Source organism: Dendropsophus ebraccatus, chromosome 7, assembly GCF_027789765.1.
Source record: "Dendropsophus ebraccatus isolate aDenEbr1 chromosome 7, aDenEbr1.pat, whole genome shotgun sequence".
In the NCBI taxonomy this organism is placed as follows: domain Eukaryota; kingdom Metazoa; phylum Chordata; class Amphibia; order Anura; family Hylidae; genus Dendropsophus; species Dendropsophus ebraccatus.
In genome coordinates, this window is record NC_091460.1 from 25904269 (window position 1) to 25926020 (window position 21752).

At 47.7% G+C, this 21752-nt stretch overlaps 1 protein-coding gene across 2 annotated transcripts in view; it reads right to left on the reverse strand.

Annotated features, from left to right (window-relative positions):
- SLC4A11 (solute carrier family 4 member 11) overlaps window positions 1-21133 on the reverse strand; it is a 123140-nt gene extending 102007 nt beyond the window's left edge. For both annotated transcript variants that reach the window (XM_069977178.1, XM_069977176.1), the window contains exon 1: window positions 21065-21133. In XM_069977178.1, the coding sequence (XP_069833279.1) occupies window positions 21065-21107 (43 nt within the window). In that variant the 5' untranslated portion in view covers window positions 21108-21133. The remainder of the gene's footprint in view (window positions 1-21064) is intronic.
- Window positions 21134-21752: the final 619 nt, after the last annotated feature.

Consider the following 21752-nt stretch of genomic DNA (forward strand, 5'->3'; position numbering starts at 1 on the left):
TATCGGTACCTTAATTGCTTATATGTGACTTTTTGATCGCTTTTTATTACTATTTTTATGGATTTGATGTGACCAAAAATGCACAATTTTGCACTTTGGTGGATTTTTGCACTTACGCCATTTACCGTGCGAGATCAGAAATGTAATAATAACCCCTCCGTGATCGCATCGCAGGGGGGGGGGGGGGGGGCGATCGATGCCGACTAGACACCAGGGATGGGGCATAAAGAGCAATTTAGATGCATCTAAATGGCTCATTAGCGGGTGTGGTGATCGGACCAATGGCCGCGGTCCTGGGCTATTAATAACACCCGGGATCGCGGTGGTTCAGAGCGGGGTCGCCGCACAGCCCTGCTCTGAACACCCCTACCCGACTGAGGACGTACAGTTACGTCCTTGGTCGGGAAGGGGTTAAAGGGGTTAAAGGGGTACTCCAGCAAAAAAAATAAAAATAAAAGATTTCAAATTAACTGGTGTCAGAACGTTATACAGATGTACAATATACTTCTATTTAAATCTCCAGTCTTCCAATACTTATCAGCTACTGTATGTCCTGCAGTCTCTCCAGTCTGCCATAGTGCTCTCTGCTGCTACCTCTTTCCGTGTCAGGAACTGTCCAGAGCAGTAGCAAATCCCCATAGAAATCCTCCTTCTCTGGACAGTTCCTGACACGGACAGAGGAGGCAGCAGAGAGCACTGTGTCAGACTGAAGAGAATTCACCATTTCATGCAAGACATACAGCAGATGATAAGTACTGAAATATTTTTTTTTATATAGAAATAAATTACAAAATCTATATAACTTTTTGACACCAGTTCCCCTTTAAAACTAAATGCACACTCTCTTCCAGGGAATGGCACACGTTTATAAAAGAAACCCTTATACAGGGAAATGCATTGTCTTAAAGGGGTTATCCAGTGCTACAAAAACATGGCCACTTTCTTTCAGAGACAAAGCTCCATTCATTTCAATGGAACTGAGCAGCAAAACCTGCACCCAAACTGGAGACAAGAGTGGTGCTGTCTCTGGAAGAAAGTGGCCATGTCTTTGTAGCGCTGGATCACCCCTTAGATGCACATATACAGGGAGCTGCAGACTTGTTTATTATGGAACATGTTGTGGGTTTCCCAGCTGGCGGATCCATCACTGTCATCTCCTGTGGCGTCATGTATATTAGATGAAAGTCAGCCATGCCTGCTGATCACAGATGACTATGTATCCGGGGCTCTGCGGACTCTTCCCTGGGGGCACAAGCATTGGGAATGTGGTATTTCCAGCTGAGCGTGTGTTAGAAGGAATAGCGTTCATCCAGCCGCTATCCCCGGGGATAGTGATAAAAAATGTATGACTTCTCCACATAAATAAGGCTTATTCATGGTATAATGAAAGCATCTGCAGTATTGTTTTTCAATTTGTTGCTGTTAGTGAATGGAGACCATAGGCTGCACACCTTGCACACCCTTTCATTAAAGGAATAGTTCAGCAAAAAAAAAAAAATAATAATAATAATATTTAAAATCAACTGGTGCCAGAAAATGCAGGAGATTTATAATTTACCTTTATTAAAAAAAAAATCTCTAGTCTTCCAGTACTTATCAGCTGCTGTATGCCCTGCAAAAAAAGTGGCGTATCCTCCACAGTCTGCTGCCACCTCTGTCCATGTCAGGAACTGTCCAGAACAGCAGCAAATCCCCATAGAAAACCTCTCCTGCTCTGGACAGTTCCTGACATGGACAGAGGTGGCAGCAGAGAGCAGTGTGTCAGACTGGGAAGAATAAACCACTTCCTGCAGGACATACAGCAACTGGTAAGTATTGGAAAACTGGCGATTTTTTTTTTTTTTACGAGAAGTAAATTATAAATCTCTGTCACTTTCTGGCACCAGTTGATTTGAAAGAAAACCTTTTTGCTGGAGTTCCCCTTTAACTGTTGGTGGTGTTCTGTGGTGTATTATATTCCGTTTCTATGGACCTCTCCTAGGTAGTTCACATTAGGTGAGTGCCTCTATAAGAGGTTGGTGAGTCACTGTTCTGCAGGCGTACAGTGTGTACAGTGACGCTGCTGCAGCCAGGGTTGTCACTCACACAGTGAGCGTGCAGCTGCCCCGGGAGGAGGCTTCCTGGATGGGATCAGCTGTTGTGAAGATGACATGGAATCTTCTGGAATGTACCGAGTCATCGTAACACCCGCATGGTGCAGCACACACAGCCATAGTATCCTGCATCACCCCGGCCTCTGTGTGTAGGGTTATCCCCTGCCGCCTCAGCTTCCTATGGGGCACAGTAGGCATTAGCCTGGGCACACTGCTTAGGGGCACATTGTATATTACCCCCTGGCACAATACTAATGGGAGAAGCTGCGGACAGCCTCCTCTTATGTCCCTGAAAACAATTGAAATCCAACATGTCCGACAGTTTCTTCCCCCAAGATTTCCCCTTAGGGCACCATCTATTACCCCGGGGTATTTATTACCCCAGCTCTAGGGTCGTGGGTTCAATGTCCTTGTGTTAACTTTATGTATGTTGCAGTTATAATAGCGTCAAGTGTATTTCTTACAATACATGGCCTTCAGGGGGAGGGGGCGATTAGGGGGCTCAGGGGCGATTAGGGGGCTTAGGGGGAGGGGGCGATTAAGGGGTTCAGGGGCGATTAGGGGGCTCAGGGGGAGAGGGTGATTAAGGGGTTCAGGGGCGATTAGGGGGCTTAGGGGCGATTAGGGGGCTCAAGGAGGATTAGGGGGCTCAGGGGCGATTAGGGGGCTTAGGGGGAGGGGGCGATTAGGGGGCTCAGGGGCGATTAGGGGGCTTAGGGGGAGGGGGCGATTAAGGGGTTCAGGGGCGATTAGGGGGCTCAAGGAGGATTAGGGGGCTCAGGGGCGATTAGGGGGCTCAGGGGTGATTAGGGGGCTTAGGGGGAGGGGGCGATTAAGGGGTTCAGGGGCGATTAGGGGGCTCAGGGGCGATTAGGGGATCAGGGGGAGGGGGCGATTAAGGGGTTCAGGGGCGATTAGGGGGCTTAGGGGCGATTAGGGGGATCAGGGGGAGGGGGCGATTAAGGGGTTCAGGGGCGATTAGGGGGCTCAAGGAGGATTAGGGGGCTCAGGGGCGATTAGGGGGCTTAGGGGGAGGGGGCGATTAAGGGGTTCAGGGGGAGGGGGCGATTAGGGGGCTCAGGGGCGATTAGGAGGCTTAGGGGGAGGGGGCGATTAAGGGGTTCAGGGGCGATTAGGGGGCTAAGGGGCGATTAGGGGGATCAGGAAGAGGGGGCGATTAAGGGGTTCAGGGGCGATTAGGGGGCTCAAGGAGGATTAGGGGGCTCAGGGGAGATTAGGGGGCTTAGGGGGAGGGGGCGATTAAGGGGTTCAGGGGGAGGGGGCGATTAGGGGGCTCAGGGGGAGGGGGCGATTAAGGGGTTCAGGGGCGATTAGGGGGCTCAGGGAGGATTAGGGGGCTCAGGGGCGATTAGGGGGCTTAGGGGGAGGGGGGTGATTAAGGGGTTCAGGGGGAGGGGGCGATTAGGGGGCTCAGGGGGAGGGGGCGATTAGGGGGCTCAGGGGCGATTAGGGGGCTCAGGGGGAGGGGGCGATTAGGGGGCGATTAGGGGGCTCAGGGGCGATTAGGGGGCTCAGGGGGAGGGGGCGATTAGGGGGCTCAGGGGCGATTAGGGGGCTCAGGGGAGGGGGCGATTAGGGGGCTCAGGGGCGATTAAGGGGTTTAGGGGGAGGGGGCGATTAAGGGGTTTAGGGGGAGGGGGCGATTAGGGGGCTCAGGGAGAGGGGTGATTAAAGGGTTCAGGGGGAGGGGGCGATTAAGGGGTTCAGGGGCGATTAGGGGGCTCAGGGAGGATTAGGGGGCTCAGGGGCGATTAGGGGGCTTAGGGGGAGGGGGGTGATTAAGGGGTTCAGGGGGAGGGGGCGATTAGGGGGCTCAGGGGGAGGGGGCGATTAGGGGGCTCAGGGGCGATTAGGGGGCTCAGGGGGAGGGGGCGATTAGGGGGCTCAGGGGCGATTAGGGGGCTCAGGGGGAGGGGGCGATTAGGGGGCTCAGGGGCGATTAGGGGGCTCAGGGGAGAGGGCGATTAGGGGGCTCAGGGGCGATTAAGGGGTTTAGGGGGAGGGGGCGATTAGGGGGCTCAGGGAGAGGGGTGATTAAAGGGTTCAGGGGGAGGGGGTGATTAGGGGGCTCAGGGAGAGGGGGTGATTAAAGGGTTCAGGGGGAGGGGGCGATTAGGGGGAGGGGGCGATTAGGGTGTTCAGGGGGAGGGGGTGATTAGGGGGCTCAGGGGGAGGGGGTGATTAGGGGTTTAGGGGGAGGGGGTGATTAGGGGTTCAGGGGGAGGGGGCGATTAGGGGTTCAGGGGTGATTAGGGGTTTAGGGGGAGGGGCGATTAGGGGTTCGGGGGCGATTAGGGGTTTAGGGGGAGGGGGTGATTAGGGGTTCAGGGGCAAGGGGCGTTTAGGGGTGCTATGAGCCCTCGGACCCATTGGCAAAGTCTTATTCACATGTTGATTCCCCCATCACCTACTCGCCTTATAGTTGCGGTAAGGTGAGGACATTACGTGCTGTTCTGCAGGTCCTTAGTGGAAGGTGCAGCATCTGAAAGCAGCACAGAGTATTTCAGAGGAGCGTGGAGACCTCTCCCCTCCTCTCATGAGAGGATATTAGTAAAGACAAGGCTCGAAAGGGAATGATGACAAGTATGGAGTCACAGATGGAGAGTTACACAGCAGCAGTACAGAGTATTTCAGGATTTTTGTTGTAATGTAGTGACCTGTCCTTTTGCATGATGATGTCAGTGAGGACAGGACTGCGTGTGATCGGCCAAAGCCCACTCATTCCTGGTAATCCAGCCACAGCACAGAGTATTTCAGGAGAGGAGTGTGCTGACCTTGTGACCTGTTAGTAGGATGAGGCTGGATGTGACAGTGTCATGATGTGTGGAGGAGGACAGAAGCAATTGGTGACAGACTGATAGTTATGTAGTGGAAGGAGCAGGGTCACCAGGGGCACAGAGTATTTCAGCATCTGATCGTGTGGAGTTAGTGATGATGTCACTCAGGGCACTGCTAAATAACAGGGACAGTGTCATGGTGTAAATAGGGATACCAAGGTGAATTACATAGTGGGGAGCAGATTCCAAAGCAGCACTGAGTATTTCAGGAGAAGACTGGTGTCCTGATGACACATTGAATAGAATAGAGATCCCAGCAGCACAGAGTATTTTAGGGTTTGGAACCAACACGTATCTCTGTACGCTGCCTTTTGTCACCTAATATAGTCTTTGCCTCCGGACAGAGAAACCAACCCTATTCATCGTGGGCCCTGGAGTCCGAGCTCTCTGCTTATTTTCCTCTATCTTCCTATATAACAAGTCCTGCCACTTTAATAGCGAGTTCTGTATACTATGTCCCTGCAGGCGCAGTACATGAGAAAAACACTATAAATATGTATGGGCCCTGAGGAGGCCGAGTGCCCCCCCGGGAAACATGCAGAGGAGGCTGAGAGCAGACACAAGGCCTACATTACACTATAACACATCATCACCCTATCTGACTGATGCTGGGGAACTACAAATGCCAGAGGGATGCCCCAGAATTAAAAAGAAAAACACACATGGCTGCTTCTTGCTGAAACTTGCGCTTCTCCTGTCCTTGGGTTTTGTCCAGTATCACAGTCCCATTGCAGTAGATGGGACCGAGCTGTGATATCTGACACAGGCCATGTTTTATCTAGTCTCCTCTGTCCCCTCCAAACCCCTCTGCCCACTCCAGACCCCTCTGCCCACTCCAGACCCCTCTGCCCACTCCAGACCCCTCTGTCCCCTCCAGACTCCTCTGCCCCCTACAGACCCCTCTGTGCCCTCCAGACCCCTCTGTGCCCTCCAGACCCCTCTGTCCCCTCCAGACTCCTCTGCCCCTCCAGACTCCTCTGTCCCCTCCAGACTCCTCTGTGCACTCCAGACCACTCTGTCCCCTCCAGACCCCTCTGTCCCCTCCAGACCCCCCTGTCCCCTCCAGACTCCTCTAGACTCCTCTGTCCCTCCAGACTCCTCTGCCTCTCCAGACTCCTCTGTCCCTCCAGACTCCTCTGTCCCCTCCAGACTCCTCTGCCCCTCCAGACTCCTCTGCCCCTCCAGACTCCTCTGTCCCCTCCAGACTCCTCTGCCCCTCCAGACCCCTCTGTCCCCTCCAGACTCCTCTGCCCCTCCAGACCCCTCTGTCCCCTCCAGACCCCTCTGTCCCCTCCAGACTCCTCTGTCCCCTCCAGACTCCTCTGTCCCCTCCAGACCTCTCTGTCTCTTTCAGACTCCTCTGTCCTCTCCAGACTCCTCTGTCCCCTCCAGACCTCTCTGTCCCTTTCAGACTTCTCTGCCCCTCCAGACCCCTCTGTCCCCTCCAGAATAACCCATGGATAGAAGAGGCGCTGTTTCTGTTGTCAAACATAGACTACCACTTTAAGGACTACGACCCAGCCCAACAGATACAAATGTCCTGTATTGTTCTATTGTTTCTGTGTGTAACATCCTGCTATGTACCTTGTGCTTTGTATGCACATAAAGTATTCTGCCTTTAGATGATCTACATTCCGTATTATACTTCAGAGCTGCATTCATAATTCTGTAGGCTTCAGAGCTCAATTCTCCCAACATTCCTTGCTTGTGCAGGTCATTCTGATTTTTTACATTCCATGGGCTGGGTTCACACTATGTATATTTGAGGCTGTATTTGGTCCTCATGTCAGGTCCTCATAGCAACCAAAACCAGGAGTGGATTGAAAACACAGAAAGGATCTGTTCACACAATGTTGAAATTGAGTGGATGGCCGCCATATAACAGTAAATAACGGCCATTATTTCAATACCACAGCCGTTGTTTTAAAATAACAGCAAATATTTGCCATTAAATGATGGCCATCCACTCAATTACAACATTATGTGAACAGAGCCTTTCTGTGTTTTCAATCCACTCCTGGTTTTGGTTGCTATACAGCCTCACAAATACAGCCTCAAATATACATAGTGTGAACCCAGCCTATAAAGACTAATTTGCTCATTGGACACAAACTGTGGCTCTCCAGTTACTGTGAAACCACAACTCCCAGCATGCCTGCTGATGGTTTCCAGTTACAGCTATTGGATCTTTACATGGCTTACCCTCCCTACCCAAAACCCAAACTCCCTACGCAAATGCTGGCATTGGTAGCAGTACTTTATTCTGTATTGTATTCCGGTATATACATGTGATCCTTCATATTGATTGATCTCCATACTGAGATGGAGTCATCAGGAGGGATGGCGGGCGGAGGAAGGATCTGTCGCTCTATCGATCACAAGGCTCCATGGCCGGCAATGCTGGCACAGACGGCAGAGACTCAGTGACATCAATGGGAACTAATCATCCTAACATCGGGATCAATAGACTTGTTAGTGTAGTGTTATGTTCCATTTGTAAACTACAAGGAGGGGAATTCATCCTCCGCCATGTCAGGATATTATATAAGGTGTAGAGGAGGGAGAGAGACATCAGCGAGGAAGAGGATGGAGGAAGCAGACGGTGACATGTGAGGTTAGAGATGTGGGTAAGATTGGCCAATCTCTATGGGGTGTGGGATGTCTGACTGATAGGAGATGTCAGGGGGAGAAGGGGTCAGGAGTGAGGGACCACAGCTTGGAGGAGGCAGAGGGGTCTGATGGGGACAGAGGAGTCTGGAGGAGGCAGAGGGGTCTGATGGGGACAGAGGAGTCTGGAGGAGGCAGAGGGGTCTGATGGGGACAGAGGAGTCTGGAGGAGGCAGAGGGGTCTGATGGGGACAGAGGAGTCTGGAGGGGACAGAGGAGTCTGGAGGCGGCAGAGGGGTCTGATGGGGACAGAGGAGTCTGGAGGAGGCAGAGGGGTCTGATGGGGACAGAGGAGTCTGGAGTTGACAGAGAAGTCTGGAGGGGGCAGAGGGGTCTAGAGGGGACAGACGAATCTGGGGGGACAAAGGAGTCTGGAGGGGACAGAGGAATCTGGAGGGAACAGAGGGGCTTGGAAGGGACAGAGGTGTGTGGAGGGGACAGAGGTGTCTGTAGGGGACAGAGGTGTCTGTAGGGGACAGAGGGGTTTGGAGGGAATAGAGGGGTTTGGAAGGGACAGAGGAGTCTGGAGGAGTCTGGAGGGGACAGAGGTGTCTGGAGGGGACAGAAGGGTCCAGAGAAGGACAAAGGAGTATGGATTGGACTGCTGAGTCTGGAGGGAACAGAGGAGTCTGGAGGGGACAGAGGGGTTTGGAAGGGACAGAGGATTCTGTAGGGGACAGAGGAGTCTGTAGGGGACAGAGGGGTCTGGAGGGGACAGAGGGGTCTGGAGGGGACAGAGGAGTCTGGAGGGGGCAGAGGGGTCTGTAGGGGGCAGAGGTGTCTGTAAGGGACAGAGGAGTCTGTAGGGGACAGAGGGGTCTGGAGGGGACAGAGGGGTCTGGAGGGGACAGAGGAGTCTGTAGAGGACAGAGGGGTCTGTAGGGGACAGAAGAGTCTGTAGGGGACAGAAGAGTCTGTAGGGGACAGAGGAGTCTGTAGGGGACAGAGGGGTCTGGAGGGGACAGAGGAGTCTGGAGGGGGCAGAGGGGTCTGGCAGTAGCTTCTTCCTCTCTCCTCATTCAGAAACCACACATGTTCAGCTGAGTTGATCCTACAATGTGTTGGGCGGAAGGAATAACAGTCTGTATATTAGTTACAGCTCCTCTTATATGGGAGATGCACAGCCCTCACATTGCTGGGTCTTGTATCACTGTATTCTTACACTGCCAGAGGTAACAAGTGCATTTACATGGGACTGCATCATACCCTCCCCCACCCAGCCATTAGTGTATAAATGATGCAGCCCTATAGAGCTCTATCCCTCAGGGCTTTGCTCCATCCGCAGGTGTTATAATAGTCCACAAGGGCTCTTTATAGTGCCATTAAGGTCAGCCATGTTGTTGTTCTCCCATTTTATTGCTATATTTTGCAAGTCGAATATTCTGACTGTGTTAAAAAAAAAAAATTGTGCCCTGTAACCATTCACAGGCATGTGGTGATATGTCGCAATCATATGACCATGGAGATCACATGACGATGAAGTCGCCAGACAAACAAGGGTGTAAGGCAAACAGCAGCATACGGTCAATGGTTAATGCTGCGTGGGGTCAGGAGGTTGTGCAAGAGAGGAGGGTCCGTGTGTCAGGCAAGGTCTCTAGTCAAGGAGAGTGCTAAAAATGGGGACAGGCTTGGTCAAGGCTGATTTTTCCCATGGTCACATGTCGGGCTGTGTCAGTGAGCCATTATATATATATATATATATATATATATATATATATAATATCACTAAGATGGGTACATGTGATCTTTACCCAAAGTCCCCAAACTCCAGTGTAGAATCTATAACAGGGGCCTCATTGCCCATACACCATATATAATATTAGAGACGGGGTCTCTAGGATGTGAGATTTTGGACCATGAAATAATAATAATAAAAAAAAAGAACAATACAATACAATAGATTCTCATTCCCAGAACATTCCACCAATTCCAAATCCACCATGAATCACCAGCCTGACACCTGACTTAAAGGGATTTTCCGACAAATACCGTTTTATGGCTCTGAGGTTAGGCCCCCTTTGTTACCCCCCCAGTGATGACGATTTTATGGTGTATTTGTCAGAAAGCTCCTTTACAAAAACAACTATGTTATTCAAAGAACAACTTAAAGGGGTCATAAAATGTGGGAAACCGAACGACAAAAGCAAAACAAATGGCTCATAAACAACGGCGCGGAAGACATTCCTTCTTACGTTCTTCTTCTGTTTTCATTTCTTTGCAATAAAACCATTACTCATGTATTGTGAAGAGTCCTCTTCCCTCTGGAGGGCTGCTCATTTGCATATCCTTTCTCCCACTTAACATTGCCTGTAAAGATTTCTATCTAGGTGGTGGTCTCCTCAACATAAAACACAAGCTCTAAAGGCCCTATTCCACGGGCCGATTGAGAGCGCTATCAGCGCTCGTTCGCTCCTCTTTCGCTGCCGCCACTATTCCGCGTGGCAGCAGCGAGCTGGTGGGTCTGGGGAGGGCTGTGGGGAAGTGCGGGGGGCTGCCCGGGTGATCGCTAGATTGTCCGGGTAGCCTATAGCCTACAGCAGCAGTCTGCTGCCGCCACTCCTATTCCGCAGAGTGATGGCAGCAGATCGTTGCTGTATGAGTCGTTTGTCCTTCAACATGTTTGAAAGACAAACAACGCAGCGATCAGCCGAACTGAACGATGTCGGCTAATCGTTGCCTTCTATTTCACAGGACAATAATCGGCCGTAGCGGCCGATAATCATTCCGCGGAATAGGGCCTTAAGAGCTTCATCAAAGATTTCTCACTTAGTTAACAGCTGGATACACATAGACAGGCAGAGCTTTTTGTGGAGAAGTCTCTGACTTGGCTAAAATCCCAAGTTTCAGGGCTCTGTTAGGGTGCGTTCACACGTAACAGATCCGCAGCGGATACCTTGCTGCCAGATCCTCTGCGGATCCCTGCCCTGTACATTTATAAGCAGACAAACTCGCAGCAAGATGCACATCCCGCTGTGAGTATGTCCGCAGCGCGCTTCGTTAACCCCCCCTCCGCAGGAGCATATCAGGAGGACTCCCGGTGTCTTCACGTCCCGCTCAGCCAATCAGTGCGCTGCGGCGGGGCAGCGTACTGATTGACCGAGCAGGTCTGCCCATAAGCGTACAGGGCAGGGATCCGCAGCGGATCTCACAGCTAGAATTACGCCGCGGATCCATTACGTGTAAACGCACCCTGGGTATAGGTGGAAAATGTTTTTCTTTCAAATCAACTGGTGCCAGAGATTTGTACCCCCTTGCCCTATGAGTATGCTGGTTCATATACTTTTAGTGATAAGGGGGAGATTTATCAAACATGCTGTAAAGTGACACTGGCTCAGTTGCCCCTAGCAACCAATCAGATTCCACCTTTCATTCCTCAAACACTCTTTGGAAAATGAAAGGTGGAATCTGATTGGTTACTAGGGGCAACTGGGCCAGCTCTACTTTACCCCAGTGTGATAGATCTCCCCCATAGTGTATGTATCTACAATATATACAGTAGTAGTCACTATAGTGTATACAGATGCTTTGCCTTTCTCTGTTTGGCTCGTACAATACAAAACAATACAACCGTTTCACTTCTGCAAATTCCTTTGACGAAAAAAAAACTCAGTTTCCTGATGTTCACAAAATAAGCTGTGAACTGCAATTTCTGGTCATCGATTAACCTGCACTGTGCAAAACACTCGATGCCTGCCAGATCCGCCAGCCCGGCCGTGGTGGAACAGGAGATAATGATGCTGCCCGAGACGGCTAAAGAAACAAGCGAGAGCCAAAAATATACCCGAAATAAAAAGCCAAAAATAATAATAAATTTAAATAGTTCAAAGGAAATGTTAAAAGAGATGTAAAGAAGCGGAGAGGACACTGAAGGCTTCACACCTAATTATAGCAAAGTGCTGGGATCTTCTCTCACATAACTCGCGGGTGGGGGGGGCGAGAAGCTTCCTCCACAAACCACATAAAGATCCTGGTTATAAAAGCTGCCAAACAAGGCCGCATTATGTAAGGACTTAAAACGATGCTTATTTTTTTCGACTCAGCCCATTGTTATAGAGTGAGAGGACAATGCGGTGCGAGGAAATGCCGTGTGATAAGGGATGGATGGATTTCCTGAAATAAAACTCGAGACTTTTCCAAACAAAACGAGTAAAAATAAGATGTGCAGACGGCATTGTGCCTTCAGATCTGGGACAAGCTTTTCTACTAATTGAAAGGGGTTTTGTGGGCTGTTCTATGGTTAGGCCATCTATATGAGAGCAGAATTTGAAGGGGCCAGCTCCATCAATTTAAAAGCCTGGATAAGCCCTTCAATTACAAGGGGCTTCACAGCAATGATAACAATTAGGCCACTTTCAGGGGCTACTTGACCCAAGCACGCCGAGACCAGATGCATATTGCGTTGGAGACCATAGTCCTCAATGCCCACGTAAAGGAGGTGTTATTAACCAGATGGTGCCCTATAGTAACCATACAGGCTTCCTCTATGGTTCGCACTCCTTTGCACATTTTAAATCGAATGTACCATCTCGAAATTCAAAGTTTTATTTTTTACATTGCCTTGTCAGCACTGGTGCTGAGATCCTGGTTGGCGCAGTCCATTTTTCGAAATGCCACCCGTTTCCCGTGCTCGGCAATGATTACTCCTTGTGCACCAGCCCCCTCTATGCTCTGAAGGTGGGTTCGCTGCCCCCCAGTGTGATGATATCCCCTCCCCTCAGTGATGTGTCTCCATTAGAATCACGTATGGCAGCATCACCAAGGGGGAGGGATATCATTACACAGGGGGCACCAGGCCCGCCTCCAGAGCACAAGAGGAAAACAGCACTGAGCACGGGAAGCAGGCAGAGTTTTGAAAAATGGACCGCGCCACTGGGATCACCACGCCAACAAGGTAATGTAAAAAAAAAAAAAAATTGAATTATGAGATGGTACATTCACTTTTGGGCTATGTTCACACTGAGAATTTACGCAAGTTGCGGCCGGCTATGTATGGACCGCGAACTTACGCCTGTAGTCTACTTACGCTTCCCGAGCGCCCTACGTAGCGATCTGACAGCGGTCTTTTACTTGGAAATCTTCGCCTAGCCCTGGACACCCCACAGAACCTTTTGGATCGGTACAAAAAGCTGCAAAATGAAGAAATCACCACTACGTACGGGACCGCATGTGACGCTACGGGCGTAAGTTACAGCATTTTCGTCCTCAAACAATGGTCTGGTTCATTTTTTACGGCGCCGCGTGCGATCCGGGCGTAAATTCGTACGTAGTGTGAACTGTGCAGCCGTACATCGTATACTTTCCATTATACGCAAACTACGTAAGTCTCCGGCCGCTTATTCATGGAAAGTGCTACGTCCAGAGACTTACGTAGTGTGAACATAGCCTAAAAGTGTAACTGCTACTTAAAAATATTTTTAAATGCTTAGTAACAAGATGTTTTTTGTCTCTTACTGCTGTTATTGAGCCCCTGGAGTCCCCGCCATAGTGCACAGCTATTTTTCTGTCCTGACATATCAAGGGGAACAGCTAGGCTGTTTCCTAGAAGTAGACACACAAGGCTTCCTATCCTAACGTCTCTGGCCAATCACAGCACAGCACTTACTCCTCTCTGCTGTGCCATGACACAGTGCTGGTAAAGATGCCCTGAACTTACTATGCTGGGGATGATTACAGTTTAGTACTATAAAAAGAATGTGACAGTAGAAGAGGTTACTGATGCCCTGGGTTTGAAAGCCTATGTGAGCAGAAAAAAAAATGCAGCAACACAACAAGAAGGGGTTATGGTGTGTTTACACAGACAGATTTATCTGACAGATCTTTAAAGCCAAAGCCAGGAACAGACTATAAACAGGGATCAGGTCATAAAGGAAAGACTGAGATTTCTCCTCTTTTCAAATCCATTTCTGGCTTTGGCTACCAAAATCTGTCAGATAAATCTCTCTGTGTAAACGCACCCTTACAAGCAGTGAACGTCCGCTGCAGGTGGTGCTATTTAGAAGCTAATGGGAATGGGGAAATTATACTGCAACACTCACAGCACTTTGGACACACAGCAGTAGATACAGTACATTGGCATTCATATAAGAAGCAGCAGTCCTGAACTACATGGGTAATAAGATGAGCAAGAAGCCTTGATTTACCTTTCCGGCACAGAGTGAATATTTTTCACAACAGGCCATTTTAACAAGCAAAACAACAGATTTCCCTTAACAATGGGATGCCAATACCGTATTGTTTGGATGTTTGGCAGGAGGCTTGGAATATGGAGTATTTGCCATCAACCTACAACTATTATTATTATTTTTTTTTTTTTTCTGTCAGAAGCCATAAACCAACCAAAGATAGAGCAACTTCACAATAACTCAACAGACAGAACGTTTTATGGAAAAATCCATGCAGACGTTGTTTGAATAAACCTGGTATATACTTCATGATGTGTGTTGTATGCTTAAACACTGCCGATCCTTTAAGTCGCCCCATTTACTGTTCTGGTTTATGTGCGTCTTTGTGTACTTATTCTTGTTTGTGGAGAGCGTTGGCCGGGCTGGTGTCACACAGTTCTCACGCGATGCTCTGCAGGACAGCTGTACAGAAGTGAGAAGAAGGGCTCGGTAGAAGGACTTCCTGCTCATCTCAACCTCCGTCAGCTGCAAAAATGCAAACGTTTTTTGCGGACTCATCAGCCTTGCCTTGTATTATGCTCATTGTCTTGTATTATTTCATGTATGATGCAGTATTGTAGAGGCAAGAACATAATCTGTATTTATACTGGAGCACTTTGTCTTCAATAATTGGGCAATTCCTTGTGCCGACCCCAGCCTTGAGAAAAACTTTTTGGATCTTTACACACCATAAATTTTTTGGAGCCAGATCTGGTTCTAGATTCTCTCCTAATGAGAATGGCTTTGCTGGGTAACACGCCCTGTTACATAACCCTGCCCTATATGAACAGTCTCCATCCAATGACCTCATGGCCAATAATTGACTTTTCGGTAAAGCAATCATTACCTTGGGGAAAGCTCACTACTACACGTGTGTAATAAATCTTCTGACTAATGTTCTGTGTAACGTCTTAAACTGACTCATTACCATAAGAGAAGAAAAGGTTAATACTGGAGACAATTAACTCGGGGAATCCATTCTTTTATTAATCATTGGGAGCTGCCCAGGCGGGATGAAACCGGGTCAGTTACCAGGCGGCCCGGCCTTTAAACTTTTACCATTCAAAAACAGCTGGCTCATAAATTTTTTCATTGTACAATAGATTTCCCGTAATTTGGCCTCCTCAGGGTTGAATATGTCAGTGCATTATGACCAATGGTTTTGGCTAATAACCTTATGTGAACGTCTCACAGCCATTGAACCATGTCATCTATGGACCCGTTATTAGCCGAGCAAACGTGATAAACTAGGCTCTCCATGGGTTTAGGGTCTCCAGTCAGGATTTTTTTAAAGGGTCTAGTTTGAAGTTAGGGATACAGGATCTAGATTGATTTCTGTATTTATTAAGGAATATGGTCTGGTGTATGTACTTATCTGTCCCGGGGTCTCTGTTTGTTTAGATGGTCTTATCTGGGGTATGTATTAAGGTGTTTGGTTTGGAGTGTGTCTTACCCCGGGTCTATATTTTTAAGGTGTATGGTCTGGAGTCTGTGTCTATTTAGATGATTTTATCTGGGGTCTGTATTAAGGGCCCTATTACACGGGACCATTATCATGCAAAAATTTTTCATATTGTTTGAATTTAAACGATAATTGTTCTGTGTAGTTGCAGACAATGATTGAAAAATCGTTTGTATTTCGTTGATCGTTGATTTAGATCTGACCCTAAAATTATCGTTAATCGTTCGCTGATAGTTCGCTGTAATTCCACATTTGTTCACTCAAGTTTCAAATTTTTTCACTAATCGTTCAGTGTAATTGCACATCGCTACGGTGAAATAGCGGTGCGCGGCAGTGCCCGACGGTGACCGACGATCCAAGCAGCACACATTACCTAGCAGGGCTTCTCCTCCGCTCCGTCTTCCTCCCCGGGTCCTGCGTGCAGCATCAACTCCGGAGTGGCCTGACTGAGCTGTCAGACCGCTCAGCCAATCACAGGCCTGGACCGCCGCGGCCAGTGATTGGCTGAGCGGTCTGAAAGCTTAGTCAGGCCACACCGAAGCTGATGCTGCGCCGCTGGACCCGGGGGGGAAGACAGAGCGGAGGAGAAGCCCTGCTAGGTAATGTATGCTGCAAGGGCTGCAAGGACATCGGTAACAATGTCCCTGCAGCCCTCGCTAAACGATCATCGGGGCCAAGGAAAAGGCCCAGTAAACGAGCTCCGATCTAGCAGATCGGCTTCCGTTTACACTGTGGCTCTGCCTGTGAAATAGGGCCCTAACAACTGTTGTCCTGTGTAATATGGTGAATGATTTCAGGTTAACGATAAAGTCGTTATTTACAAGACGGTTATCAGCCTTAACGTGTCGTGTAATAGGGCCTTTAGGTGTCTGGTCTGGAGTCTGTATTGGTTTAGGGCCTTATTTATCATGTTATACAATCATCAGCCGTCGGCCGCATTGCCTATTACATTGGGTCAGACGATAATTATTCACCTAGCCAAAAGGCAACCATCAGCTGATGCTTGGCTCTTCGGCTGATCGTCGTCCTTATTTCCCGGATCGATATTGGCCTGATTAGCCATATCACCCTGCCCTCTTTTCTTTGTCAGTCCTGCCATTTCCAACTACATTAATTGGTAAGAAGATTGTAAATGGACCGTTCAGCACGCCCGCCACCCACTTCGGTCACTCCTACCTATGCACCTAACTGTTCAATTATGCATAAGAAGGCGTCTTTAGGTGGGCATGACCGGAGGAGGCAGAGGCGGGCTGAACGGTGCACCGGGGGGCCAAGAAACACCCCCAGTGCCCTAAATGGACTCATTTATATATTTCCTTCCAATTAAAGTTCTCAAAAACAATGGGACTGACAAAAGATACGCACAAACCTGCTGATAGTTTCCCCTCAAAGGGCCCGTCTGGAGTCTGTATTTCTATAGGGGGCTCCTGTTATCCCTTGTTTGGGTGTGATGAAGGTGGTAATACGCACTACACATGATTCATAGGCCATCATGGGTAGGCATGCTTGGGTTATATGGTGACAATATTTGTTCCGTGTCTCTTCTAGGAATCTTATTGATGTCACTTCTCCAAAGCCGTCAAGCCATGATTAAAGCTGTTCATCACGGCCTACGTCCCGTCTGATGAAGAAACATGTGAGACTTTCTATATCACATCATTGCTCTGTCATGGTGCAAAAAAAAAAAAAAAAAAAAGCTGCTGCCCACACCGCCTCACAGGAAATGCAAAAAGATCAGACGTCTCGGAGCCATTTACAGAAGAACATCTTGACATGTGAAGGATTTCTGCACATTCTGGTCTCCTCAGCATATTTTACCTATTATAAGCAACGTTCTTGCGTTTCCATGGAGACCCTTGTCCGGTCTCCTGATCGTGCACTATTGTGCAGCGCTTTTATTTTTTATTCGGATGTTCCATGGGCGCTTCAATGGGTTTACGATAATCAGATGGTATAATAATAATATACTATTAACCGGTAACTGGTGCGCGGGGCAGAGCGTAACAATAACCATTGTACGTAACATCATTGTAGAAGGGTCCGTAGAGACTCTCACAGTACATGCAGTATTCAATCCCATTTCAATTGTTATGGTGCAATAATATAGCGGTATAGTTACAGAAGCAATCCATTCATATCAGGGAGGCTATTGTCCCATGACCAGGCCTGTATCAGTCAATGTGTCCAGAAGATGGAGACCAAGGCCGGTCAAACTGTCCCCATTGCAGTCTATGGGTCCTATTAGACAAAGCGATTTTTAACGGTAAACTTATTGTTAACCTGAAATTGTTCACCATATGACACAGAACGATAGTCGTTACTACGATCGTTTCCTCCATCTGATCCTAGCAAATAAAGGAACGATTTGGAATTACACTGAACGATTAGCGAATGATAAGTGATGTTTTTAGGGTCAGATCTATATCAATGATCAATGACAAAAGAATAATTTTTTGATCGTTGCCTGCAATTACACAGGACGAATATCGCTTAAATTCGCACAATATAACGTTTTTTCCCCACGATAATTGTGCCATGTAATGGGGCCCTTAGGCTAGGTTCCCAGGAAGTTTTTTCCTGTCCGGTCCCATCATTTCACGGTTTGGCCGCCCGTCAGTGCATTGACAGCTGCTGGTACATTATTCTTGCTCAGGTCGAGTCATTGCCCTTTGGATGTGTCTTTAATTGAAAAGTCCATTGAATTAATTTTTTAGTAAAGAAACAGAAACATAGAAGATTGTCGGCAAAAAAACCCACTGAGTTTATCTAGTCTGCCCTTATAGTATTTCCCTTCTTATTATCTTAGGATAGATATATGTTTATCCCAGGTAGGTTTACATTCTGTTATTGTAGATTTACCAACCACATCTGCTGGAAGTTTGTTCCAAGTCTCTACTACTCTTTCAGTAAAGTAAAATTTTCTCACATTGCTTCTGATCTTTCCCCCAACTAACCTCTCACTGTGGCCTTTGAAAAAGACGGCGAAAAAAGAAAACCTAGAACACCTAGAAATAACATCTGCTGTTTGCAAAAGACGTCGGGAAATAATTGTCATGATCTTTATTTTGACGTCTGGGTAAACCACGGCCTTTATTTAATACACTGTGTGCATTGGGCAGCCGTCATTCCATAGACTTCAACGCATTTCATTAAAGTTAAAATGCTGTAATAACAGCCGACTTTTAAAAATAAAAAGCTGACATCTTTTTTTTTTTTACTTAGGGTGGTATTACACGAAGCGATTTTTTTCAATTAATGATTAACGATAAACGATCTCCAACGATCGCAATAGCGGTTGCCTAATAATCGTTCGTTTTACTACACGGAAAGATTATCGGTTATATTGGAGCAACAAAATTCAAGAACACTCCCCTTTCAATTTGCGAATGAACAGGGAACGGCTAACGACATCTTATTCAAACGAACGATGTGCGAACGATGTGTAAAAGACAAACGATAAAAATAGATCCAAAACCTATTAAACGACCAACGACCAATCGTTCGTCGTTTAATCGTTGTCTACTATTACACTTAAAGATAATCGTTCAAATACGACCGATTGAACGATTATTCGAACGATAATCGCTTCGTGTAATACCACCCTTAGTGTGAACATCGCCTATGACACAAATAGCCAAACTGATCTCTTATTTTTTAATTTCTTAGGGCCCTATTCCACCGGACGATTATCGTTCGCATAATCGTTAACAATTAACGATCTCAAACGACCGCTATTGCGAAAGACCTGAAAACGTTCACTCATTTCCATGGAACGATAATTGTTACTTATGATCGTATTTGCGATCGTTTCTTCTTCGCTATTTCTTCGCTGTTGTGTTTGTATCTACTGCGAACGACCGAACGACGTCTTATTCAATGCAAACGATTTGCAAACGTTTTGCGAACGAGCAACGATAAAAATAGGTCCAGGTCTTATAAAGCGATCAACGATTTTTCGTTCGGTGGTTAATCGTTAACTGCATTTCAACCGAACGATTATCGTTTAGATTCGAACGATTTAACGATAATCTGAACGATAATCGTCCGGTGGAATAGGGCCCTTACTAGGTATCCAAAGGCCAATCCAAACCCGGAGTGAGAAGATGCCAACCATGTCTATAGCAGGTTATTTACACACATTGGGATTGACAGAACTTCCAATCCACTAAAGAGTCAAAAAGTGTCCAAAACAATTATGGGATTTTTATGGGACTCCCAATTTCTTAACTGGTGGTGATGGTACAAGACAATGCCATAACGCTGAGCAGGAGAGAGAAAACTTCTTAAGATCATACAGGGACTTTTAGGATGGCTTCTTTAAAGAGAAAAAGAGATATGGTGTCCTGTGTCTATTCATTATGAAGCAGATAAAATGCTTACGGCATAAAAAGTCTATTTTAGAACTGGCAAGTTGTTGCAGAAGAAAAAAATGAAGAGAGATGACGATTGTGCAACCCGACCGTGCCACATATACATTGCTGAATTTACAAGTAAAATGAAACTACAACCAAGGGCATTATATATAGGGAAGAGAGCAGCTGAGAGAAGACTGGCTTATATATACAGTACAAAGGGGTGAGAAATACAGAAAATAAAAAGGGATTAATTTTAGTTTCACAGAGAAATTATTGAATAAACTAAAAGATTAATAAACAAAGAAGCTTCTGTAAAATAGAGTATAAAAAGCAGAAATAACTCAAACTTCTCCTGCTTTCTGATTAAAGTATTATGTACAAGAATATAACTACTATAATACTGCCCCCTATATACAAGAATATAACTACTATAATACTGCTCCCATATACAAGAATATAACTACTATAATACTGCCTCCTATATACAAGAATATAACTACTCTAATACTAATCTCTATATACAAGAATATAACTACTATAATACAGCTCCTATATACAAGAATATAACTACTATAATACTGCTCCTATATACAAGAATATAACTACTATAATACTGCCCCCTATATACAGGAATATAACTACTATAATACTGCCTCCTATATAAAGGAATATAACTACTATAATACTGCCTCCTACCTGTGAGGACGTGTGTTGGTAGCTCTCCTGCATTGCTCTCATGCCTGGAGAAAGCCCAGGGCGGGGCCACCCTGGGTGGGGAAGCTCCCCAAGCGAGGCCCAGGCTCCAAGGCCTACACTGGGAGACAACTCCCAAGCTCTTTCTAAGGTGGATGGAAATCCCAAAGTTTCTAGTAATGAAAAGAACGTAAGAAGCACAAGTAAAATGAAAGATAACAAGATGGAAGTTAGTGAGAAAGCAGCAGCAAGCCCAAGGCCAAGCCAGCAAAGTGAGTGCATGGTGAGACAAGCAGGAGAAGCAGCAGGTGCACAGCCCCCCACTCCTGCACCCAGACAGAAGAGGACATCTCTGGAGAGACAGACCCTGCAGGAGAACATCAGGCAGCAGGTGATGGTCTCCAGGATGGTGGGTCACGGCAAGACCAGATCTGCAACAAAGCTGGAACCAGGTGACTGCAAACAGCCTGAGAGACCACAGAGGCCTACACCTGAGGAGAAGCCAGAGAGACCAGCAGAGAAGGAGCCAGAGAGAGCACCTGAGCTGCAGATGGCGGAGGAGATCCCAGGTCTGGTAAGGAGGATGGGGGAGCTAAAACACCATAAGCAACTGCTGCAAGTACAGATAGACTGTATATACAATCTAAAAACTGTCCACCCTGAGAGTAACACCCTGTATGATGCTAAGCTGCACTCCCTGAGCGTTGAGCTGGCTGAGGTGGTGAGGGAGATGGACTGTGTCCTGGAGAGGATGGGGCCTCTGGCTGAGACTTACCACAACCAGGAACGCTTTGCTGCCCAAGCTCAGACTGTATCATCCCAGTCTAGACCCTCAGACACTGCGTCTATGTCCCAGCGAGGGCCACGTGTCATCCTGCAGGCCCCAAGCTTTGTGTTCCAGGAGGGGAAACATCAGCAGAGACAACAGCAGCCACAAACATCTCCGGCTGTCCCTGAGCAACAAACTATGCCTCAGACTGCACATGCACTACAAGTCCCAGCCAACACTGCACAGCAGCAGGACAGTGGAGTGTCATCTTTGTGTGAGACTGTGGATAGTAATGGTGATCATGGTGTGTCTGACCCTCAGACAGCAGCACATGGACTACAAGTCCCAGGAGAAGCATCATCGGCACCACAAGTCCCAGCCAACACTGCACAGCAGCAGGACAGTGGACAATCATCTGGGTGTCAGACTGTGGACAGTAGTGGTGGTCATGGTGTAGCTGAGGGGTCAGGGGTTGGAGGGGATACACAGTCTGTGTGGGAGATGGAACCATCTGATGATGCTATGGTAGATGGGGTGGTGGAGATAGGAAATAATGTTGCATGTGATTTCCCCCCATTGCCCCCACATGTTGAGGCTGCCCCCTCTAGTACAGACCTTCACCCTAAACCCCCTGAGAGTGCCCCCCATCAGGAACCCCCCAGAAACGCCTGGAGTCGGGGTGCTCCATCATTCA